The sequence below is a fragment of the Pecten maximus genome, chromosome 2 (assembly GCF_902652985.1).
Source record: "Pecten maximus chromosome 2, xPecMax1.1, whole genome shotgun sequence".
NCBI classification, from domain to species: domain Eukaryota; kingdom Metazoa; phylum Mollusca; class Bivalvia; order Pectinida; family Pectinidae; genus Pecten; species Pecten maximus.
Genome location: NC_047016.1, coordinates 5,345,970 through 5,372,143, shown reverse-complemented (window position 1 = coordinate 5,372,143; position 26,174 = coordinate 5,345,970). Strand labels below are relative to the sequence as shown.

The 26,174-nt window shown below is 34.9% G+C and overlaps 1 protein-coding gene across 1 annotated transcript; it reads right to left on the bottom strand.

The window, feature by feature from the left end:
- Positions 1-4,830: 4,830 nt before the first annotated feature.
- On the bottom strand, positions 4,831-26,174 carry LOC117314960 (protein lifeguard 3-like). The gene is made up of 11 exons (XM_033869076.1): positions 26,088-26,174; positions 23,430-23,527; positions 21,425-21,648; positions 20,156-20,220; positions 18,507-18,563; positions 15,911-16,001; positions 14,758-14,795; positions 13,498-13,585; positions 13,049-13,153; positions 12,620-12,667; positions 4,831-11,739 (listed from the first exon to the last, which is right to left on the bottom strand). Exons 2-11 carry the CDS (start codon positions 23,512-23,514, stop codon positions 11,593-11,595), a joined length of 948 nt encoding a protein of 315 aa, XP_033724967.1. The 5' UTR covers positions 23,515-23,527; positions 26,088-26,174; the 3' UTR covers positions 4,831-11,592.

The following is a 26,174-nucleotide window of genomic DNA, read 5'->3' as shown; positions in this document are numbered from 1 at the left end:
GTCATCACAGAAGAAGGGGCAAAGCATATCAACTGTACAAGCCTCGTGGGTAGTTGAAAAGCCGCGTTTGGCGTTTGGCGCTTAGTACAGATGTAAATGGTAACGAAATCCTAGGATCGAAATCGGACTTGAAGCAAGCCGTCAATACGGGATCGCGGTTACGATGTGTCATACATGTAAACTCCACACTGACTCTTGTTGTTACTGCAGACAACATAGAAATAAACATTGGTAATAGCATTGCCGCCCAAGTGTTTCGCCTGCTCAGCTTTGACAATAATGGCGATTCCAATTTCATCCCATTTTGGAGAATTTTGTTAATCACAACAAACGGCGAGATGAAGGAAACTCGTTGGACTGTAGGAGAGCACGAACACAGAGGTGATGTTGTCAGCCATGTGAAGACAGACTGGTTTGTCGACTAAACAAACAGCGGGAAAGAAAATAGTGACATTTTTGATAGAACGATAACTATTATAGGTTGAAAGAGGATGGAATAAATCTTCCCATTTTAAATAATGACCATAGCAACGGTGCCCAACATTTTCATCCTTGGGACAGCTTTCAAGTTATACACCAATCTACTCTTTGTAGGATTTTTCGCCGTGGACCTGCATGTATTTAGCACCTTGGTAGTTGGTAATAGTTATAATTTCATTGTACGAAAACGCAATTGCTGGAGGTTAAATGGGGTATGTCAACACTGTTCAAAATGGTGATGCTTTTTGATGTAAAAGTATCCGATCAGGGAAACTTTCTTAGACAGGCTATCGAATTATCGGATACCTGTTGGCGCTAGGCCTATCAAGCTGGTACCTGAAGATAGGCCTAGCTGGAGAAAATCGATTAAGTATTTTCAATACATTTTATGTAAATGATTACATGCCAGCATCACGTAAATTTCCTATTCGACAAGGACAGTGAATCAATTGAGCCTTCAATACATTAAGGCGGATATACATTACACGCACATACGAATTTGTAGAGATTATTTTTTCAGATACCTTTACTTAATATACATCTACATGTATGTATGTACATGCATTTGCCCTTTGATTTACATCGGCGAATTCATGATCTGTGACCTAAATACATGTTTGGTGCGACCTGTGACAGTTTCCTGGATTTTGCAGGAGATATGAAACTCGTTGCCGTCATATGGACATATATATCGAGTTAATGGTATGAAGTTAAACCTTTGACCTAAATACATACATGTACTTACATGTACATAGATTTAAATGGGTGCACTTTGATATTTGATCTAGCTTACCCATCAATGCATCATATTCATATTATATAACGGGTGTTTATGAAGCTATATTTGTTCCCATTTTAAAATATTTAGAACAGTTGATAATTTTACATAAACGCTAGCCATTTTGAAACACTTTTGAAATCCATATACATTACACACATCACTTGTATACATCTTGACAAAGAAAATATTTATCGTTCTGATCCAGTTTATCATGATATACATGTATGTACGTCGAAATCTTTGTATAATATGATGTTCTGTGCTTTTGGTTTTCTATTATTCATTTCCATATGACATGAGTAAACTTTTGATAATCGTTATATATCGTGATAGTGGAACAATCAAAGCATTCATTACCAAATTTTAATTAAGACGTGCATTGTCCATGGTTATACATGAGAATTTTAAGACTAAGTTTGATAAATGTACGTGTATTTTGGACGTTGAAATATCAATAAAAAACTGTTTCTTATCCGTTAAACGGCCTAAAACAATTTGGAAATGAGCTAAGTTGTATGAATAGGTGATGTTGCTTTTGCACTTATATATTTACCACTTAATGTAACCACGATCAAATACCAGTTTTATCATTTCATTATACATTTTGTCAAATCGAGATTGACTTTTCTACTCTTCAATTACATTTACAATTGCACTTAAGAAATGTATTCGTTTTCTTTTCCAAGAAAGGCGAACGGCGAAAAATGTAAATAGTTCAGAAATACCAGATCTAAGGTATAGATGAAAATAAAGGACTCTGCCAGGTATGTGTTACCTATCCTAATAGGCTCTTTAATATAATCAACTTAATATGAAAGCAAAAACAAGTCAGCCAACATACAAACTAATATTTCGGATATGTGACAAAGGAAAGCATTGTATACAAAACAATCCAGATGCCATCTAAAACCTTCGTACTCCTGATTGTTTATATTAGTGTTTGTTTTAATCAAATATTTTCATTGGGTATGAAGTATTGCTTCAAATTACTCACCTTTAGCCTTCGTAAATGGAAAACTGGGGACATAATACGACACAAAATTAGGCAAAATTTGCCACAACGATGGCGGTCTTAGTTAACCTGACCTTTGGCAGCGATATTTTGAACATACAGACTGCTTTACATCAGTTACATTACATATTGTTTTAAAAAGAAATACACAAGTGTATCCCCCTGGAGTCCAACCACTGGCCTTTGACATCTGCAGTAAATACAGACAATACTGCTTCCATTTTGCGATTCATTGCCCGATATTATTCGTGAACTATGGAGCGAATCAACTAGAAAAAGTGTTATGCAAGCACATAAGTAACGCTGCGTTAAAAAATTCTTAAACGTTTGAGGGTATAAGTTAATCTTCATGATGAAAGGCATAAACGCCATTTTTTGCAAGAAAATACATACTTTCTCTGCGTGTAGAAATTTACTTAAATTGGTTCCCGTTGTCATATTTGAAACTGAAACGGTAAGCGGATTCAAATTGATTATTTTGTTCCCATTTGTATAGATTACGGTTTTAAAAACATGCCAGCACTCTTGTTTAGTGAGAAGGCAGTTTTAAGTATTCGGGGCAGCAGGAGTACCGACATTTGCATATTGCTTTTCTGTCGAGGAGTTCCGACATTTACATATTGATTTTCTGTCAAGGAGTACCGACATTCGCATATTGCTTTTCTGTTGAGAAGTTCCGACATTTGCCGATTGGTTTTCCTTCGAAGGTACTGACATTCGCCGATTGCTTTTCCGTCGAGAGGTACCGACATTTGCCTATTGGTTTTCCTTCGAGGGGTACAATGACAATGACAATATTTTATTCTCATAAACATATAAAGTGTAGAGAATTATATACATACAAAATTTGTACAGGACATATGATATAATACATCGATACATTTGTTAAGCAAGAGATTATCTTAAATATTGGTGAGTCGTATTATTATTTCTTTAATTAATTTCACAAGTGATTTCAATTTATCGTCTACTACAAAATTAAAAAGTGTATTAAATTTGAATGTACTTGGTCTTTCATAATAGTATCTAGATATATATTTTTTCTGTTTAATGCCATTTGATGATCGCTACAATTAAATAGCTAATGGAATTCGTCTCCTAGTTCATTCAGGTTACACAGACTACAGATTCTATTTTCTCTTGGGATGTTATTCCATCTTCCGTATTCAATTGGTAATTTAATGTTACAAGTTCAAAATTTACAATAGGAATTAGCTAGCTTAGGAGGGAGGTCAAGTAGATATTTTTCTAAACTTAAATCATGTTTATAAATTCTGTAATTGGTCCCTTTCGGAGAATTGAAAACATCATTTTTCCAATTACATATGAACAAATTTCTTAGGGTATGAAAAACAGTATTTTTTAAGCAGCGTATACTAGTAAATTCATGGTTTTCAAAAACATCTAATAAATAACATTCTTCAAAAACATTTTTAATATAGTTAGGCCATTGAGCATTATAATGTCTTAAAATTTGGAAAAATTTGTTGCTCAATTTATTATGAGTTGAAACCATCATTTTGGCCCAAAATCCAATCATACGAACTTTTATATTTATACTTAATGGAAACCTTCCCAATTCTTCATATATCATAAAGTTTGGTGTAGATGTTTTTAATTTAAGGATATGTTTACAGAATTTCATATGTAGACGTTCTAAGAGTTTTTTGTCACAAAACCCCCAAACCTCACAGCCATATAGTATAATCGGTTTGATTGCTTTATCAAAAAAATATCCATTTTTCAATCGATGGACAGATTATGAATTCTGCATTTTGAAATAGCACCATACATGACCCTAAGGCCTTTTTCATATAATTGTTTGATATTCAAATGTGTAAAACCATTTCTAGTGAAACAAACCCAGAGATATTTAAAATTTTCACAATTTCTAAATTATTGCCATTATAGGTGAACTGTATATTTCGTGACACCGTTCCTCTCCCAAAAAACATTATCTTAGTCTTGTCAATGTTAACTTTAAGATGCCACAATTTTGAGTAGGTGTGAAATACGTTAACTTGAGATAAACTTTAGTTTTCCCGCCAAATTAGATAAACCTCTACAGTCATGTGATATTAAGAAATGTTCTAGATCATTTAAAAAGATTGAAAACAAAAATGGAGACAAATTTCCCCCTTGTCTAACACCGGAATTACAATTAAAAATATTAGCGACAGAACCGCCTTTAATTACTTTGGCCTTAATTCCATTGTACATATACGACATTCGCATATTGCTTTTCTGTCGAGGGGTACCGACATTCGCCTATTGCTTTTCCGTCGAGGGGAACCGTCATTCGCATATTGCTTTTCTGTCGAGGGGTACCGACATTCGCATATTGCTTTTCCGTCGAGGGGTACCGACATTCGCCTATTGGTTTTCCGTCGAGGGGTACCGGATGCTTTATTCTTCATCAATGCTATATTGTGCAGAATAACATTGTTTTAATTGTATGACTGCCTACTAGTTTACTTACGCAGTCTGGAAATAGATTGTTCATCAATATCCAAGCAGCTTAGTAACTGTGTAAACAAATATCAATCGAAGACGAAAGTACACAATAATAAGGTATTTTATTAAAATCGTTTCCATGAAAGATAGGTACAAATATATAACTTCTGAAATGACAACAATCGGATAAAGTGATAACAATTGATTTGATTAAAAGACGATAAAATGTCGAATAAATAGCAATACCATGACTTATCACTTCATTTGGTGCTATGATAAATCTCTGTCAGGAATTCTGAACATGCTCGATTCAATACGCTCTAATAAATACTCAACACGAGGGAGCGATAATTTTGCATGAATGCCAATAGGAAGAATTCCGTTAGTAATTGGGAAGCACATAACGCATGTCAATGGTATTTGGAATTTACGACACAAAGGTATATACATCACTAACCAGATAATAAACCCGAATGCCTTGGAGTACAATACCTACCGCATCGGTTATTGTAGAGTGTATCAACATTCAACCGCATCAAAGTAGTGAAATATTTCAATAAGATAGCATACCTAAAACGAACCTAGAACAGGCTCCGCACGGTATAAACGAGCAAATGCATGCTGTGAGGACAGACTATCGTACTGGAGTTTAAACCTGTATAAGGGTTCTATGTCTACAGGACCGTCGTACATCAGAAGGTACGTACCTTCATAAACATTTACCAAGAGTGTCCAGCTAATCAGTCAATGAAAATGCGTGATATTGAAAACACATTTCCCACTTTTTGATAAATACAAATTCATGTATCAAGTTTTCATATTATTTGCTCTTGTACCATTTGTCATCCACGTGCACATTACCCACACATAAGAATTGTTAGAACAAAAGAATTACAACCAATTTCATCTGGCCGCATTTCCGTGTCAGTGAAACAGCAAATCAAACATTTTATTAATGAGTGCTGAAAGGCAAAGCAAGGTCTAATAAAAACTGATCAGTATATAGAAATCGTTCACAAACCACCAACTCATAAGCGTCAACCCTTCCCACAAACTCATTAGAAAGCGTTCACAAACCACCTTCCCACAAACTCACGTCTAGACGAATGAATCAATAATCTAAGAAAATACAGTCGTCAAATAAAAAAAGGTCGGGGATGCAAACCGGAGATCGTGGTGTCCAACATTGCATCACCGATTTTATATATTTTCTCAATTTTTAGCATATTCCCCTCCTTTCCTCTTAATCATTTGATAACAAAAAAAAATGCCATTAAGACCTTTCTGAGAAATAGATAAGATCAATCTAAAATTTGTTAGCACACAACCAGGGAAAAAGAAAATGTGAGGTTTGAAGGTATTTTCTTATATTTTGAGTATATCGCCATGTTCTTATGAAAATAAATCAATCATATAACATAATTTTAACTAGCAATGACATATAGTGAAATAATTAGTTGTGCAAGACCTAATCAAATATTTTTCAAAATCCAAGATGGTGGCTGGCCAGCCATTTGGTTAATTTGATCAGTCTAATACTTGTTTTTGATAATGCACAACTTATAAAATTTAAGAAAGATCCTTCTCAAAAAAAATTAGGTAACAAGGAATGCTTAGATGGACAACGGAAGAACGAACAAGGGACGAACAGCGATTTGAACAGCCCACCATCTGATGATGTAAAAATCAAAGAACTTGAAATTAAGAAATTTCAGTCATATGCAGCCATTCCACTAACACCCGTGATATGAACGTCGCAATGCACAGCAATACATTCTAATTTAAAATTTTACTTAAGGGCATTGTGTTCTTAGCAGAGTGTATACACAAATGTATATCTTAACAATCTTTAATAATATTATACATAACAGTTATGTTTCAATCTGTACAGCTACCATCGTCACTATAATCTCTAAATGCGCAGTGAAACAGCAGTAGGGTAAAATCCTCTGTTTCACACTAGCGATAAAACTATTTCAAATGATACCGAATATTAGAACCTAACAAGGAAGCAGACCCAACAACCGTATGGAAGCGTATTGTATAAAGCTGGATGGTTTAGCACAATGAAGCCTGTTCCTTCTTTTAAAATTAGACATACCAACTTTCACCAACATACATAGAAACATGGCTGAAAAAAGACCGGAAAACTGAGTGGAAGGACGGACAGACAGACAGACGAGGAGAAAACCTACAGTCCCCCCGGTGAAACCGGTAGAGGACTAATAACCGTTAGATATGCATCAGAGTAAGAAAATATTTCCTCTAGAAAACGGGGATCTATTATTTCTGAGAAAAAGTTACCCCAGGTATCTTTTGCCGTGGTTCAATGTTTAACACTACAACAATAAATCTTGTCTCAACAATACCAAATCATCCCTGACTCGCGAATCACATGCAAGAGATGAACAACATTACGTTTACATCAGTTAAGGTAAGGAAACATGGTGAGTTGCTAACAGTCTGGTAGATGCAACTTATACATGAAATAAGGGTAAATATATTAACAATTTCTTAAAATATCCATGGACAAATTTTGAAGGCAAGAAAAAAAATACATGTTATTATATCAGAATATACATGTAGTTCTACTCCACATTGAATTGCTATGCTTATAAACTATTTGCAAATGTTTGCTTTCTATATTTGCAAGTATACTGTTAAGATTTATTACCGAAATTGTATACTGCATTTAATGTTACTAGATATCAATTTATTGTCATTTGGATTGAGTTTTATAGTAAAATTGTATATATCAGAATTAGAACACATACATCAAGAAATGTATGCACTGAAAAAGTAAATTTAAAGCACAAAGCAGAACACGGTATAGAGCATAAACCAGAACGTTGGCATTCTGAATTGGTAGAGAACTATTTATACCGACATCACAAACTCAACAATAAAACCAGTAATACCTTTAAATTTAACTGGAAGCATTTACTAGCTCAAGCACGCAAACATTGAGGAGAAAATGTAAAAAGACTTATCACAGACGTAATGAATAACAATCACATCTCCAAATATATGATGGAAATTGCCAAAACCTAATATTAAAAGTATGTATTATGTAATGAATGAATCCAATTATCTTGTTTCATTATTCTAACAATTTTAAATCGACTTGGTCCAATGTAAAATAGGCTGACACAAGTACCGAATTGTTACAAACGTTTGGTATTATGAGACGAATACTAACATAAATATAAATGAAAATAAAAGTACCACTATTCACAATAGTTAAAAAATGACTTACGAGATGCCATCCCAATGATTGATGAGTGTTCAGTATTTACATACTTGAGAACGAGGCCATAACGCATAAATAAATCAAGAATGATGATCACTCATTTTGTATTCTGTTTCCCTTTCCACCACATAACAAAACAATCATATGCGTTGTAAATGAACTTCACAGATGACTGTCATTACAGAGCGTATTGCCAGACAACAGTCACAGTTCCACAAGGTCAATATTAAGTAATGCTTAGGTTATGATATAACGACAAAAACAATAGTATATATACATAAGGATGTACATTACAGTGTATATGGTATAATAAGGCAATTCATTCATTTGGAAATCACTTGCTATTACAAAATATTTGTTAAACAATTGCAAATGTCCCCCGTTCATATTTGATGAAACAAAAGTACCAACTAAATTTCATTGGCTTTTGCATGTCCATGCTAGCCAATAAGACTGCCTTACATAATTAATTTGTTTCTTTAAAAGCGATGACAGCTGAAGACGATTTAAATGGTGGGTTTCATGATATGGTTTAAATAAAAATTGTTACATACTTTATTTACAGTGTAATAGAATGAAACATGCATTATTTACAAATGTGGAATAAGGTATAAGCTAGTATAAATTGTAGTGTCTACTTCTTTGTTATGATGGTTGTAACATATTTTATATTTCCTACAAGACCAAACTGTACAATAAGTGTCGACAGGATATTTCATGACTGCACATTTTAGATAATATTCCCTATCTATTCAAAGCATGTCGACTTTTCATATATTTAAGCCTAAATGGCTATTGTTTAATACGATTTAATTTTGATGATACAAATCTCTTCAACACATCAAACTCCTCAAATTATGGTACAGAACAAACATGGAAAATGAAACGAGTAATGAATGCTGCTAACGATGTAAGAGATGAACATTAATTGACACATTGGGAAACTACACTGTTCACTATACAGTCCTTGATAACAGCACATAATTATGTATCACAGATTGACAACATACAAAACAAAATAGAACAAAGCGATTCACTGTAATTAATGACACATTAACACATATTTAAAAGTTTTTTTAAAATTGGCTTTGTCATGGATGACATCACACTTAAGTTATGATATTGATGTTATTTATGTGACTTAAATTACTTGTGATAATAATGATTTCTATCAAACAAATCACACAACACTAGATTTGGTGATCTTCCAATATAATCTGACCTACGACATGTAGTCTCTAGTACAATCATGTACATAATTTTGATGTCTTTGGTATCAATGATATATAATTTCATATTTCCATAAAATCACCACTGGTATTAATGTGCCAAAATCACATGTAATTGGGTCCGTTTTTTTGGTGTCATTTAAATGTTGTCAATATCTGTTAGTGAATAAAGAGAGAACTAATTAAAGTCTTATTTCAGTCTAAGATATTACATATACCACTGTTGATATTAATCATAATGGCAAAGATGTTTTGCTAAAATGTCATGTCTGGTGATGAGGAAATCAAATCAGCGTGAATAAAAAGATACTTAAGAAATATCATGCATCTTTGGTCTGAAGAAAATAAGATATCATGACATTACCTTGGCAAGATCAAAGCAGTGTTATTGAAGGTCTTAATTGGCATCAATTTATTAATTAAGACTGACATCCGTTAACATCAATCATGAAACAAGTGTGACATCAATAATGACATATGACAATTTTGGTGTTTTTAAAATCACACAAAGACAGGTATGACAAAATACATCATGGTATTACAATCACACAAATATATGCTGTCACTGAAATAATCCATGCCAATGGTCTACCTACTGGAGATGTCATACAGGGATCTCAAGTCAATGCTTGCCAAGTGTCTCGTGATTACAGAATCTTTTGAGGTTTAAGACCCTCCCATTACCTCCCCAAGACATGACTTATTGTTTTCACTTCACTTTTCCCTTGAAAAGATCATCTAAGACGGTACTTTTTTGGTCTCAGTAATTGCAACAATAATTACTGGCTAGAGAAATGATCTTCCATTTCACAAACACATCACCATCAATATCCCTAGGCTGTTCTACTTACAGCAGCTTCTTCACTAGGCCTCCAGAGTCTCGTCAACATCTCTTAACTCAAGAAAAATGGAAATTTTCCATACAAAAGCATTGCACAATTTAAAGGAAGGTTCATTAACAAAGATCTTCCCCTTAAATTCTATAATGCATGCATTCCTATGAAAAATATTAAGCTAATTATTTCCTTAAGGTAAGGAAGTTTGATGAAACGGGTGCCACTATATATCACTTGAAAATCTACTTCAAACTTCAAAATCTCTTAAATGGCTCAAACCTATAAATGTCTTCAAAGAAATCAATGTACCTTGTAAAGTGTAAATATGCAGTTAGAGAAATTACATAACAAATAGCTGTTTTCAGGTTTTAGGAAATAGATGAAAGTCTGATTGAGCGAAATCAGGTGAATAAGGCGGATGCTCAATCAATTTAAAGCTACAATCCTGAATGACAGCCATGGCAATGACAGACTCTTTTACCCTTTTAAACCCTAACCCTGTACATTTTGCAAAAGTAGGCTGTCTTGTTTATTTTAGAGTGCCACCTCATCGATATAAACTAAGCAAATGAGACCAGTCCTGGGGTACACGACCCTATATAGTCTGAGAATAGTAAGACTAAAACAAAAACCCATGAGTAGCTCGTTCAATATGAGGATCACAACATATCAATCCACCCTTGTATTATGTAATTACAATTGATCTGATGTGATTATCTACCAAGTAGACTGCAGAGTTGGCTACGTGTCGGCTTATCACATACCAGCCTCCCAGTGCTATTTAGTAAAGTGAAGCTCATTTTCAAAAACAAAAATAAACAGCTTACCTCCTACAATAGTTAGATCAATACACTGGGAAGCACTGTACGCTTTTACCACAGAGCAGTGAACAAACTTAACATACTATCTGGTTCCAAGTAGATGAAAGAAGTTTCCAATCCATTTTATTCATTTTTTTCAATGATCAAGTGTCAGATAGAATTTTATTACCAAAACCTTAAATAACCTGATTATATTTTGGAAACTTAGATGTTATCAAATGAGAAAATTCTGGAACCTAGAATTTCTGAAATCAATATAATGTCTTAAGGACACAGGACTTTCTGTAGGCCTTTGATAATTTCAGAACTCTAATACATACTTCCCTGAAATTTGAAGAGTTATCAACACATATTCAATAAACTTGTCCCTTCAAACACATTAATCAAACCTTACATTGGAAATCAACAAGAAACCTAATGGGCCTGTATCGATCAACACCTCCAAATTAAACTTTGAAGTTAATCTAGGTCTCTGAGCTTCCTGGTTATTTTGAAAAGTTGTTTAAAGTGAAATGTTGACATCGGCCAGCCTGCCAACTTACAGATTGTGGATACCACACCATGGCATAATCTCACTTGTTCTTCAGGCAGGGAAACTAAAAACATTATCAGGGGTCTGCTGAAAGTCCTGGACCAATGCTGTTAATGCTCGGCAGAAGAAATTTTCACAGGTGTGACCTTTCTGATGTCACACTGTGATGGACAGACTATTATACATGCATCTCAAACCTAGTTGGATTTTCCAAATAAGGAAAGGATGATCAGGAAAATATAAACAACATCGATGTAGAGCTGTAGAGCACCATAAATGTATTCCTCTGGACTCAGTTCATGCTTGCGGCCTCCAACGATCATCTGTGTATCATACACCAGGAACTGAAGGGAAAGAGGACTACATGTACATCGGCTGGTATGGTCAAAACACATTATGTTATATATAAAGCATGAAAACAGATAGTACCAAGTTAATAATAAGTTAACAAGGAATTAATTTCATAATGACAATCATACTGTTTATATTTGTACCGAAAATGACGTAGTGGCTACACAGGGACGTCACTGGTTCTACAATAACTATGATCTTATACAGAGATGTTACCTAGTTTTGCTCTCAGACAAGAAATAGTCAACAACCGCAATAAACATAGTGAAAATATTCAATTTGGTGTTTATAAGAAAACAGATCTAAGAAAATGAGATAAACCTGTTACCATGCATGGTCACAGTAAAGTGCTGCTGATAAGGAAACCCTTATGCAAATGTATCCTAATTACTTGAGGAACTAATTAATAATCATCAATCCATAAAACATTTATCATCTGAGTTTTAGTTTCTGACAAAATACCACAACACTAAAGTACTAAAACTCTGTTAGTAGTAACCCTCAGTTCCAGCATAAATGATGGCATTTATTTCTCTTATCTGCAGGTAGGTGCAAGCAGCATGTGCTATCAGACTGTTCATTAATTGTTTTCAGGCTTGGGTTTATATTGCTAGATATTGTAAAATAATGAAATAGTTTACGTCCATTTCTATATTATATCCACAAGTTCATGAAGAGTCTCTTTATTGTGTGCTTATGTTATTATTTTCTTTTTTCAACATTTATGAGATCCGTTCATGAATCACGATATCACTCTGGCTAGTGTGGCAAAATGTATATTCGTATCAACAGATGTTCTTTAGACAGAGTGGAAAGAAGATCCCTACTTACACATCAAAACACATCTGATGTCCACTTATATATAGAACTTACCAAACTGAAAACAAGTGCAGCTACCCCAGCATAGACACAATGGAGAATCTGAAAATAGTGTATACCACAAGTCAATTACCCTGGTCATCAAAGGATTATTATGTCTTATTGTAGAGAATATCTGACCACCATCAGGGTTTACTTCACAGTAAGTAACCTGTATGAAAATTGTTGTTAAAATGGGTCTTCCTCACAAAATACACCTGTTTTAATGTATATATATTTTCAGTTCAGCAGTGAAGCAATCATACATTTTGTATCCAGGTCTACTTAAAGTAAGCCTTTTGGATGTTAAATATTGATATAATTGTCAATTTAATTAAAACATAGAATACATTTACTTTCAAATTGATAAACTAAGTATATTGATGAGTGAAAACATTCACTGATAACAAACGATATAAATGTATATTCCTGTGATAAACTCACATAATTAAACCCGACAGTGTAATACACTATCAGAACAGACCAGCCAAAGAAGAACAGGACCATGACGAGGACAAACAGCAAGCCAGAACACATGGTGAAGTCAATCTGTGATAACACAGTAAAAACAAACTTATTTTGGTTTTATATCAGATATAATTCATTTCTGGTAAAACAATGCATTTTGTTTTACATCAGACTTAAAATTTATTGTCGGTAAATCATTACATGTCTTGCATCAGACATAATCTATTGTCAGTAAAAAATTAAAATTTACATCTAAATCATTATGAAAACCTCTAAATTCACAATCTCCCCTTGCGATATACATTTGTATGTTTTGCAATGATATGGAGACTTTTAAATCATATCTTTCCTATTATCAGAATACATCCAATAATATTCTATAACCTGCTTTATATGCTGTCAGATAGAGTGATTTACTGTCTCACCTTGGTTTGAATGGCAAACAGGGATATCGAGAGACAGACAAGAGCGGTAATTCCTGCTGCTATCAATACACTGTATGTGTCATAGAAGCTGAAAAACAACAAACAAAATGTGGATTTGTAGATTTATATACACTTAACATAGCGAATTAATGTTGAAATTATAGAATGTAACTGAGCAGGCTTAATTTGAACCTATTCACAGTATCTAATAACCCTGATCCATAAACTCTATTTACAAAGATGGTATTGAAATACAATTTTTCAAGTGTCGCTATGGTTAAATGAGCGATTATATCTCACTTCAGTGTTTACATAGACTCTATACAAGACAAACAAAGCAGTATCTGTAGTACAGCTGTCATGTGTTAGTGTTGCTACAAACCACCCATTTATTTTACAACTAAAATGTACTTCCGACTCTGAAACATTCAGCTTAAGTTCTGCATAGAGTCAAGTGATCCCTGCACATATGGTACAACTGATGTATTATCCAGTCTGATTTACAGAAAGCTATGTGGTAACCACTCCATTGAAGTCTGATTTACAGTAATCTGTGTGGTAACTATCACCCAAGTGGAGTCTGATTTACAGTAATCTATGAGGTAACTATCACCCAAGTGGAGTCTGATTTACAGTAATCTGTGTGGTAACTATCACCCAATGCAAGTGGAGTCTGATTTACAGTAATCTGTGTGGTAACTATCACCCAAGTGGAGTCTGATTTACAGTAATCTGTGTGGTAACAATCACCCAAGTGGGGTCTGATTTACAGTAATCTGTGTGGTAACAATCACCCAAGTGGGGTCTGATTTACAGTAATCTGTGTGGTAACTATCACCCAAGTGGAGTCTGATTTACAGTAATCTGTGTGGTAACTATCACCCAAGTGGGGTCTGATTTACAGTAATCTGTGTGGTAACTATCACCCAAGTGGAGTCTGATTTATAGTAATCTGTGTGGTAACTCACCAAAGTGGAGTCTGATTTACAGTAATCTGTGTGGTAACTATCACCCAAGTGGAGCCTGAATTACAGGAATCTGCTTGGTACCCTATCTATTTGCTGGAGTCTGATTTACAGTAATCTGTGAGGTAACTATCACCCAAGTGGAGCCTGAATTACCTGCTTGGTACCCTATCTATTTGCTGCAGTCTGATTTACAGGTATCTGTGTGGTAACTATCACCCAAGTGGAGCCTGAATTACAGGAATCTGCTTGGTACCCTATCTATTTGCTGGAGTCTGATTTACAGTAATCTTACCTGCTGATTGTGCCAACCATGTAGGAAAATACCAGTGTCTGAAACATATTGAGTAAAAAGAGATCTGATTTCAAAATAAGAGTTTATATTAAGGGCTAGAGGAACAAAAATGATAAAATGTAAACAAGATTATTACAATACACAATGCAAACTGAACATTCATGTACATGTACATGTACTGTCAAGCAAATTAAACTGGGTTTTGCTAAAGCAATAAATAACCCCTTCAGGCCCCCATTAAAGATAGTAACAGTGAACTTGACCTTTACCAAAACACCCTGAACTCAAACTTGTCTGTTATGTTATAGTCTTTTTTTCATTTATGAAATTTGATCAAACCCCCTAATTGACAAGCAGCCAGAGCAGCTGCAAACTTTGGTATTATGTCAATACGTACACACATATGCGTGTACAAGAAAGATGGAGAAAATAGTAGAAAGCAGCAGGTCCATCAATTCAGTCAGGCCTGCAAAATTTACAGACCAGGTATAAGTAGAAGAGGAATGCTATCTAAATAAGACCAAGAGAAGTCAGAGCCTTCTATTTTCTCCATTCTCATACGAGGGGTACATGTGGTCTGTGTTGGTATTGTTTTCAACTGTAAGCAGTCATAGCTACATTGCCGATAGCATTTAAACCTATATAACTGTTTAAGACACATTTCTTAGCATGCTCATCTATCAACATGTATATCTAGATCTATAGCTAATATACAGAATGTGATTTTTATTTTTGTAATTTTTCTAAAGTTACACTCATCATGTCAGTTATCTGTTTCATTTTATCAGTTAACTGCATCATTTTTCAAATTACCTTATCAAATGCCCCCATCAGACTCACAGATACTGTCATCATGCCAAAACTTACAATGTCAACATTAGCTGAACTAAGCATATTATCTGAATTACACCAATTATTGCTAAATCATTTGTTCAGATTACATTTATCTTGAAACAACTATAAACACACACTCTGAATGTCATATACAGTTAAACAATATTGATAATTGACATTTAGTTGATACTTTCGGTGTCCTCCCTCCGTCATATTAGATGTGAGTAGCTACAGTAACCTACATCTGGTTATCCCCCATGCTTATAAATATTAGTCTAACTTTTGGGTGTAGAATATTGTTAATGTATAAAATACTTACAAAGATACCCAAACAAATGTAGTTCCCAGGGGTCTTCCTGCGCACAGATGGCACACAAACCAGGACAAAGTATGTGACTATGAATGTGGCACTGCAAAATTAAGGCAAGTTTTAATATGCTGAAATGAAACAACAAGAGTATATTGAATTAGAACTGTCACCAGCATGGCTGACTAACAGCCCGTAAACAGCAATCAAAACAGTAAGAACAGGTTCATAACTTCAGTGTACATGTGTGCTGATTACATCAGTTGTGAAATATTAGGATGAAAACTAGGATGAAAACTATTGGAAGAGTTGTCCACACAAGATTCTACCTAGAAACATAGGCAATTCAGGGACATAACTGTCACAAAACTGGTTAAATTGAAAACTTAGAGCAGGTCCACATGTTCAGTGTTATTGACTACATCAGTGAAGTTTCAAAACAAGAGGCCCAATGGGCCTGTATCGCTCACCTGGCTCTACAGCAACTTTGAAGTTGATTGAGGTCATTTCTACAGATACTATGCTGATTACTTCTTTATTCAAATATCATAGTAAACTAGGTTTATTCATATTAATAAATTTTCTAGTCCTTCATTCCAGCATTCTATTGGCCTAATATCAGGTCTCGGAGGCTCTTGGCTATCGCAAAATTATTGTTTACAGAATTAAGCCAATTTCACCCCTGTGACCTTGAATGTAGGTCAAGGTCATTCATTTGAACAAACTTGGTAGCACTTCACCCCAGCATGCTAAAAGCCTAATATAAAGTCCCTGGGCCTCTTGGTTATTAAGAAGAAGTTATTTGAAGATTATAGCCTATTTGATCAATGTGACCTTTAGTGAAGGTCAAGGTCATTCATTTGAACAAACTTGGTAGCCCTTCAACCAAGCATGCTACAGATACAATATAAGTCCCTGGGCCTCTTGGTTATTGAGAAGAAGTTGTTTGAAGATTATAGCCTATTTGACCCATGTGACCTTGAATGAAGGTCAAAATCATTTATTTGAACAAACTTTGCAGCCCTTCACCCCAGCATGCTACAGACCAAATACCAAGTCCCTGGGCCTCTTGGTTATTGAGAAGAAGTCGTTTGAAGATTATAGCCTATTTGACCCATGTGACCTTGAATGAAGGTCAAGGTCATTTATTTGAACAAACTTTGTAGCCCTTCACCCCAGCATGCTACAGGCCTAATATCAAGTCCCTGGGCCTCTTGGTTATTGAGAAGAAGTCGTTTGAAGATTATAGCCCATTTGACCCATGTGACCTTGAATGAAGGTCAAGGTCATTTATTTGAACAAACTTTGTAGCCCTTCACCCCAGCATGCTACAGGCCCAATATCATGTCCCTGGGCCTCTTGGTTATTGAGAAGAAGTTGTTTGAAGATTATAGCCTATTTGACCCATGTGACCTTGAATGAAGGTCAAGGTCATTTATTTGAACAAACTTTGTAGCCCTTCACCCCAGCATGCTACAGGCCTAATATCAAGTCCCTGGGCCTCTTGGTTATTGAGAAGAAGTCATTTTAAGATTATAGCCTATTTGACCCATGTGACCTTGAATGAAGGTAAAGGTCATTTATTTGAACAAACTTTGTAGCCCTTCACCCCAGCATGCTACAGGCCTAATATCAAGTCCCCGGGCCTCTTGGTTATTGAGAAGAAGTCGTTTGAAGATTATAGCCTATTTGACCCAGGTGACCTTGAATGAAGGTCAAGGTCATTTATTTGAACAAACTTTGTAGCCCTTCACCCCAGCATGCTACAGGCCCAATATCAAGTCCCTGGGCCTCTTGGTTATTGAGAAGAAGTCATTTGAAGATTATAGCCTATTTGACCCATGTGACCTTGAATGAAGGTCAGGGTCATTTATTTGAACAAACTTTGTAGCCCTTCACCCCAGCATGCTACAGGCCCAATACCAAGTCCCTGGGCCTCTTGGTTATTGAGAAGAAGTTGTTTAAATGAAAAAGTTGACGCCGGACGGACGGACGGACGGACGACGGACGCCGCACCACGGCATAAGCTCACTTGCCCTTCGGGCAGGTGAGCTAAAAATTAGATGAAAACAAAAGAGAGTCAGCATACAACCATTGTAAGAAATGCATTTCACATTAATAAGTCATAGCCATGATTGATTTGACCCAGGATCATTCATTATCCGTGAGAAAAAACATTACAAACCCCATCCATTATGTCCCTATGACAAGTAGTAATTGAAAGGAATAACTTCTATTACTCTTATTGGGCCTTGCCCCTCTTGCCAAAGGAGGGCCAGATTCAATATCCATACAAAATTTGTTCCACTTCCCCCAAGGATGCTTCTGACCAAAATAAGTCAAAATCTATTCACTTATATTCATGCCTACAAAAGTAGTGATTGAATGGACTTAACTCTATTTCAGCTACTGGGCACTACCCCTCCAGCCCCATGGGGGGCCAGAGTTGCAAATCTACAAAAAAATTTTCCCTTCCCTCAAGGACAATTCTGATCTTTAGTCAACATCCATTCACTCATTCATGACTAGTAGTGATTTAAAGGAATGATTACTTTTTCTTTTCCAAAGATGAAGGAGACGACTTAAATATTAGCAGCAGTGTACTTACTATGACACATAGTAACATATGCGACCATCTCCTTGGACCCAAAGTCTAATGTCATCTCTGAAAAATAATAAAATACACCTGGAATATTTAACATGTAATATATACACCTGGAATATTTAACATGTAATATATACACCTGGAATATTTAACATGTAATATAACTATGTGGTCAACCACTCATATGGTTACAATTGCATGTAAAAGGGCATGCAGTAATGTTCTGTCATATTCCATGATGCAGAGTTGGGGAAGAAGGGGAACATGTTTCTAGAGGTAAGAAGGGGAGTACTGGGAAAGTAGAGCAGGAAGGAACTTCCACCAACATCTAATGTGTCCATAGTCAACCTTCTGAACATGTAAGGCATTCTTTATCTCCAGATAAGACAAAAATAATTCAATTTAAGGGATAGAATCACGAACATCAACCCCCAAAGCTTTACAGAAGAGTCTAAATGCTGTACCTGGTCTTCTCTATTGACCATCCCTTCAGAATGCCCACACTGCTCTGTTTATTATTGTATATCATATCAAATATGGTATAAGCATATCTGTAAAATATCATATCATAAATCTTCAGTACCAAGGAAATAAACATCTAAATAACTATTTATTTCTTTGATTATTTGTTCAATATTTACTTACTACGTACATGCTTTATATATGTAAGTATTAAATCATAATCCTTCTGTCAAGGGAAACGATTACAAATCTCGCATCATATTGACGACATCCATGCATCTGACCGGCAAAGACTTGTACCTGTGTATAGTGCGCTGTGGATTTTTTATTTTCAAAATTAGAAAAAAAAATATGTGCACTATACACTAATATTTACGGTAATTTACCTAAAACTCAATCCTTCAGCAAATAACTATATTATGTTGCACCTGAACTACCTTAAGATTGCCACCAGCAACCTTATTTTTACCACCTTGAAAATTTGATTTACAAACACAAAGACATAGATACTTTCAACTGCTAATTGTTAATTTTGATATAGTTTAACATACTACTTCACTAGAGTCATTCTGGTAAATTCTTGATCACACAGAATTCAGGAAATCAAACATGAAAATCATGTTAGAGATAGCAATTTTCTTACCCTGGACAGGGATATCTGCAGTTTTACCGGGGATGAGATTTTCTTATCTCACCCTAGGGAAAAGCTACACATGCTCTTTTCACATTCTAAACAACTGCATTTCGTCATGTCAACAATACCATGATGTCACGGCAACAGTACAATGACATCACATCAACAATTCAATCATGTCACGTCAACATTTTCTTGCATTGATGTAACATTAATATTAGACACATACAGAGGGTAAACAGGGGTAAGAGAAAAATAATCATTCACCCCCATGGAAGTGAGACAGGGGAATCTCAACCCTCGGGGTAAGAAAATTAAGCTGCCAAACACTCGGCAAGCCTCATATTTGGCAACTTAAGAATCTTCCCCTCGAGTTGATATTTCCCTGTCTCACCCCCAAGGGAGTGAAAGATTCTATTAATCTTACTTGCCCAGGCAAGTGAACAAACATTTTTTACTTGTCTAAACTCAAATTTTGGTTGCCCGGGAAATACCTATAGTACTGCTTCAGATTATTATAAGGCTGCAAGTTCAACACACAATGCAATATACTTACACTAATGAAAACACTGCAGCGCATCCAAATGTAAAGAGGAGCTGGACCATAAGAATCAGGTACACCTACAACAGGTCAAATGTTCTCAGCTTAGGAAATAACTTAATTCTCATCCTCACATGAAACTGTTCACAGGAAACTATAAATAATCAAATATGAATAGTTTACCTGAGTATTTGCCTTCAAATGAATTCCACAAGTATTCCTACATTTTTGGGTTAATCTTATCAAATTATGGAGTTAACATGTACATCATCTTCGAAAAACAAGGACAAGAACAATAAAAACTATTCATTGTGGTTTTGAGGTGACCTCTAGACCATGACAACAATAAAGAAGACATTACTGTCTTATAGAACTCTTTATTTACAACAATTATGTTAGCCACTGTTGAATACTGTAAGGGATTATGAGCAGAAAGAAATCAGCGCATGGAAAATGAGGAATAGGCTAATTATTCTGAGATGTAAAATGAACCCAAGGATTGGTAAAAATAATGTAATAAATACATGATGTTTTCTTATTGTAGTTTTAGCCTGCATACAAGTTATCTCCCTTACACAGAACTGGATAATATTTAGACACGGTGTGAATCATTGTCCAAACAGCAGTAGCAGGTGTGTCATATACATATTATTCCTTAGCCCTCATGATCAGAGCCCAGTGATGGCAGCTATGATAATCTCAAGTTAAATGTAAAAGACTAGTTGTCTGTCAACCTCTAACGACAGCAGATCAACAGGGGTGTCATGTGCAACATTGATATCAATTAAGGTAATACTTCAACATTAACACAAAATAAAATTACCATCCTTGTACTAAACAAAGAACCAATATAGGGCCTATTACACTTTTGAACCACAAAACGCTCTTCAATTTTTTTGGAATCAATTAAAATCACAAAAAAAAAAAAAATTAAAACTTAGTGTTCAATGAGTGTAAATAAAACATTCTTGTAACCTCTATTCTGTTTGGAGAATCACATCAAAATACTTGAACTAAGACCAAGTGAGTGTCAAACTTCTTTATACTTCTCCTTTCTAGTAATGTATTATCAGTCCGTAGTAAAGGTATGTTAAAACTAAATTATGCACTTGTACCGCAAAAATCTAGAAGCTGCTACCTTTCACCTGGACATGCTTAAAAATTGGAAAGTTATGCATATCATCTTACAGTGTTATGTGAATACTTGTTTATGTAAATATACACAACTACTGTGAATATTGTGTAGGAAACTCTTCCATTCCAAAGGAATGCATTTCATTTTACCTTTTTGATGAAATTCATTCGAATATTTTTGTCAGAAAAAGATGACATGTCTCCCATTGGAAAAGAAACTTCTGAAGGTGTGTCTCGGGTGGTGTTGGAATGTCCGGCATCTTGAGCCCCCCAATTTACAGTGCTTGGCTGTGGTTGGTTTGGCGGTGGGTAGTAACCCTGATTTGGTGGATAGCCAGCTGGATTAGGCGCCACTCCTCCCTGTCCATATCCACCTAACGAAAAAAGTCTTTAACAGTAAGTCATCCAAAAATATAACAATAACATAAATAACAATGCAAAAAAAAAATCATACCAGCAGACAGAAGATACAAAAGTATCAATGTAATACAAAACTTATTCATTCAATTAGCTTTTACACAACTGAAAGATTAAACTTTCTAGCTATTACACAATTGCACTAACTTATTAGGATACAAATTCTTAATGCCAAACTAATACATCTGATACACAAACAAATGGCACTTTTTGTGTGTGAACTTTATTCAAATTCCAAAAGCAATCTCAACAATCTTCAATCTGATGAACAATTAAATCCAAAATATGTGAAAAATCAGAAATAATATTTCCAACACTTGATTGCCATTCTATATCATATCTAGATCTTTGATAGTTATACATACACAAAATGGTATGAGATGTATACTTAAGGATTTGGAAATCTTTCAAAAACTCTAAAAGTGAGTTTTGATGCAAAAAAAAAAGTTACATTTGTAACTCACTTTTAGAGTTTTTGAATTCCAAATCCTTAAGGGTCATCTATATAGCAGAATAATGTTGAATTTCAAACACGAATAAATACCTAAAGATTTGCACAAAAAATGTCATGTAATATACCAAAATGTTTGTTTGGACATGTAGCTTCTTACAATCACCAATAATATGCTATAAATGCTACCAGTTTCTTCTATAGAGTAACTTTGTGGTAAGATGTAGCATGGAATAATTCTAAGTCATGCAAATGACCAAACCTGAAAAATAGCCAAGCTGTTATGTTCACAAGTGTCTATAGCACAGGGTAGGAGCATTTGTTTGACCGGATTTTACTGTATGTACGTATAAACACTTATTTTGTTTTGACCTTGGAATGCAAATGGCGGCTGTGAATAATTTTACACAAATATGGCTTAAAGGGGGGAATTTCAGTTAATAACAATACTCCTATATCATACATTTAAGACATCTCATCTTAGTAAGAAGAAAATTTTAAAGTCAATTTGTTAAACTGGTGAGTTTGCAGCCTTTTTCAGAAATAGGCATATTTTACCCCAAACTCAACGGTTGAACATTTTTTCATAAAAGTAGTCTTCTTGCCACTTCAAGAATACTTTATATTGTCTAATAAGAGCATTTTTGATGTTTTAAATACCTCCTTATATGCCGTATTTGTGTGATATCATTCACGACCGCCATTTGCAATTCAAGGTCAAAATAAAAACAGCGTTTATACATATAATAACGTCAAAGCTGGTCAAACCAATGCTCCTATTTTGTGCTTTAGACACTTGCAGAGCAAAACGACATGGCAAGTTTGTGTAATATATGGGATACAAATGAGTTAATTATGTCCCCCTGAAACATGCATTTTTCTTACGTTTTGTTGAAATTTACAAACAGCTTAACAAATTACAAATTACAAATTACAGGCCTGTAAAATAACAATGTTTTGACTGGATTTGCTGTTGAGATGCCCCTTAAGTATACATCTCATACCACTAATTAAAGACAGATGGTATTTGTGTACGATTTTTCTTTACATTTTGACGTTACTTTCATTACAAGTAGGCCCAAACTCATTCCTCGTAACCTGTGAATTTAAAATTAACTGTATTTCAAAATTTAGCCAGAATTCCTGAAAATTTCTAACAAATACATTCCCAAAATGAGGCAAAAACACTCCATTCCAAATTAAACCAGTTAAAACAACCCTGCTCTACTTTTATTCCTGAATTGAATATATAACATGCAGAACAGACTGTCAGTGATAATAACGTACCATATGTATAACCCCCTTTTTTATTGGGATCTGTTCCTGACACCATATCATAGGATGGGGGAGGTGCTGAGGGGTGCGTCGCCATTGGGCCTTCAAGTCTGCAATAAAACAGTTTAAATTAATCATAGCACACAAGTATCTGTCAGACCATGACAAGTTATGATAATAATTATAACAATGCTTCGTATAATAGAAGATATCTGAGCAGTTAAAGTTACAATAAGTTACCAACTATTATCCCTGCTTTACAAACTACAACAATATACCATGGCCAGTAACCAGATGAAGTGTATGAAGATGAACGTATCTTTAGAATAGAAGAGGTACAAACAAAATTACAAAATGAGATATAATTATAGCATAATTACAGGATATATAACAATCAATAAGCTGTACATATACAGAGTCCTCATCGTAACACTTAATTGTACTCATGATCAGAGAAGTGCAGTCATGAAAAAGTGTCACACTCATACAGGTAGTTAAATTACCATTTAAAGTCAGATCTAGACGTTAAGAAAGTGCCATGTCTTGACTGACTGATGGGGAAAACTGACCCAAATATTAATACCAGCTGATAGCCATTTTTTCCCCAAAAAGTGTAACATGAATTATTTTTGATCTCTGAACTGTGAATTTATTCACTTCAACATATAGAAGTTCTAAAAAACTGCATCTAATTAATACCACCTTCTCTTTTCCAAGCCTTAAAGACTTGCTATTTTAACCTGCCTGTCAATAACCAATTAGCACAGGGGCTTAGCTGCTATCTTTATACATTCTAAGATGTGATGTCACAAGTCCAAAAGTTGCTTATAACGACTCACAATATGCGCCTTGAATTGCATTTCACCCTTTCACAAATGTTTTTTTTAATGTGCATCCAATCATTCATTTAGATTATTCCCTGCAGCTCCCTGTTGTATCTAAATTTTGGTGGAACGATTTTCCAAAACTGTTCAGTAATACCTAGTAATGTCAATTAAGGTAGAAATAAGCAATGTAATAAAATAAAGTATTCTGGTATCAGGAGGCAAATCACTTTGATTCTAAAATTATATTTTTGACCAGTGTAAAGCCAAGGACATGGACAGAATAGAACACTATGGGACTAAATGGGTGTTTTGGAGTAACTTAATATCTCATTTATCCATACATGTAAGGTAGGTATTAGGTCACGCCTGATTTTATTGTATTTGCACCAAAATCCTTGCAACATCAAAAGGTGTCAGAGAATTCCATGTTTTGATATAGTAGTGCGCTGCGGCCCTACACCAGACATAGTGTCAGGGCCAAAGAAAACTCAGACTAGTTGTACAAATATCTATAATTGCTCTTTTTCAGATGGTTTGGTTTGTTTTGTTTTACATCCTATTAAAAGCCAGGTCGTTTAAGAATGTGCCATGTTTTAGACGTGGAGGAAAGCTGCAGTACCTGGAGAAAAATGACCGGCCTACGGTCAGTATTTTTTTCAGATATACTGTATACCTGGTAATTTTTGCCCCAGTTATTTTTGCTCTTGAGCAACACAAAACAAATATATTCAACCTGTTTTTAATTTGTCCTCAATTGGTTTGAAGAAATGTCCTTTTCCCCGTAAAATTGGCAAATTCCATTCTGAGTTCTCGATGTAGTTGCACTCCGAACTTATCAACTTCCCTAGTTTCTCTTCAATGCATATAGCCAACAAGGATGTGAAATGTACGTAGTCAGGTGTAAAGTAAAGAACATTTACCTGTATTCAGATTTACTTTTAGCCCTTACGTATTGTTTCAAATATCATCAGGTATGCATATAGGTGATTTTAAGCAAACATGATGACTTGTAAGTTCACAGTTCCGTGACTAATTATACTGATCAGTGTTTCAATGGAAGCTACAAGCAAAAGGGAACTCATAAAATCAGCCTTCTCCATGGCAGGAATCGGATATGTCACTTTGTGTGTTTTATTTCTATTATGACTGTACATGTACTGCATCATTTTAAAACACGAATGGATTTTTAAAATTACTACGCATGTATTCTATTTTTGTTGAAAAAATACTACGCCTAGTCAGAGATATTTCAGATTTGGATAACCGTGTAAGAAATGAGTGGGAAATGAAGGTTGGAGCTGGACATTCATTCTCCAACCCAATTTCTACGTAATTTAATTTCCACGTGTTCAATAGGTTGCCTAGATCTATATGATAAAAAAAACACAAACGAGACACAGGTGCATGTCTAGTCTATTTTTTTTTACAACTTAAGACTAGATAAGACGTTTTAATTAGGGGTTCTTGCTCACTAAATGTGAAATAATCACAGGTCCTAGCCTCGTCTGTCAATACATCCAATATATAATCGGATGTATTGCCAGACGAGGCTAGGACCTGTGATTTACGGTCAGAACTTCAAAAGCCTGTGTACTCCTATACGTATATGAGGTCTTATTCCACCTGATTATATTGGTGGATATTGTTACATGACAGCCTGTCAAAAGTTTCCTGTCGTGTAAACCTCTAATAATATTATTGGAGTAAAGCCTGTGGTGACCGTGTGCTCGCGTCGTGTTTATCATGTTATGTATGAAGTCAAGTTTGGTGTTTTTGGAAAAGATCTTTTTACAGATGTAACAAATGTATTATTTATATGATTCCACCACTGATAAATACTTACTGTATCTAAGTCCCTTTAAAAATCGAGGGGAACCCGGAAGCAAAGCAGATAATTTCTAGCTAGTATTTCCCGTCTCGTGATTGGTCT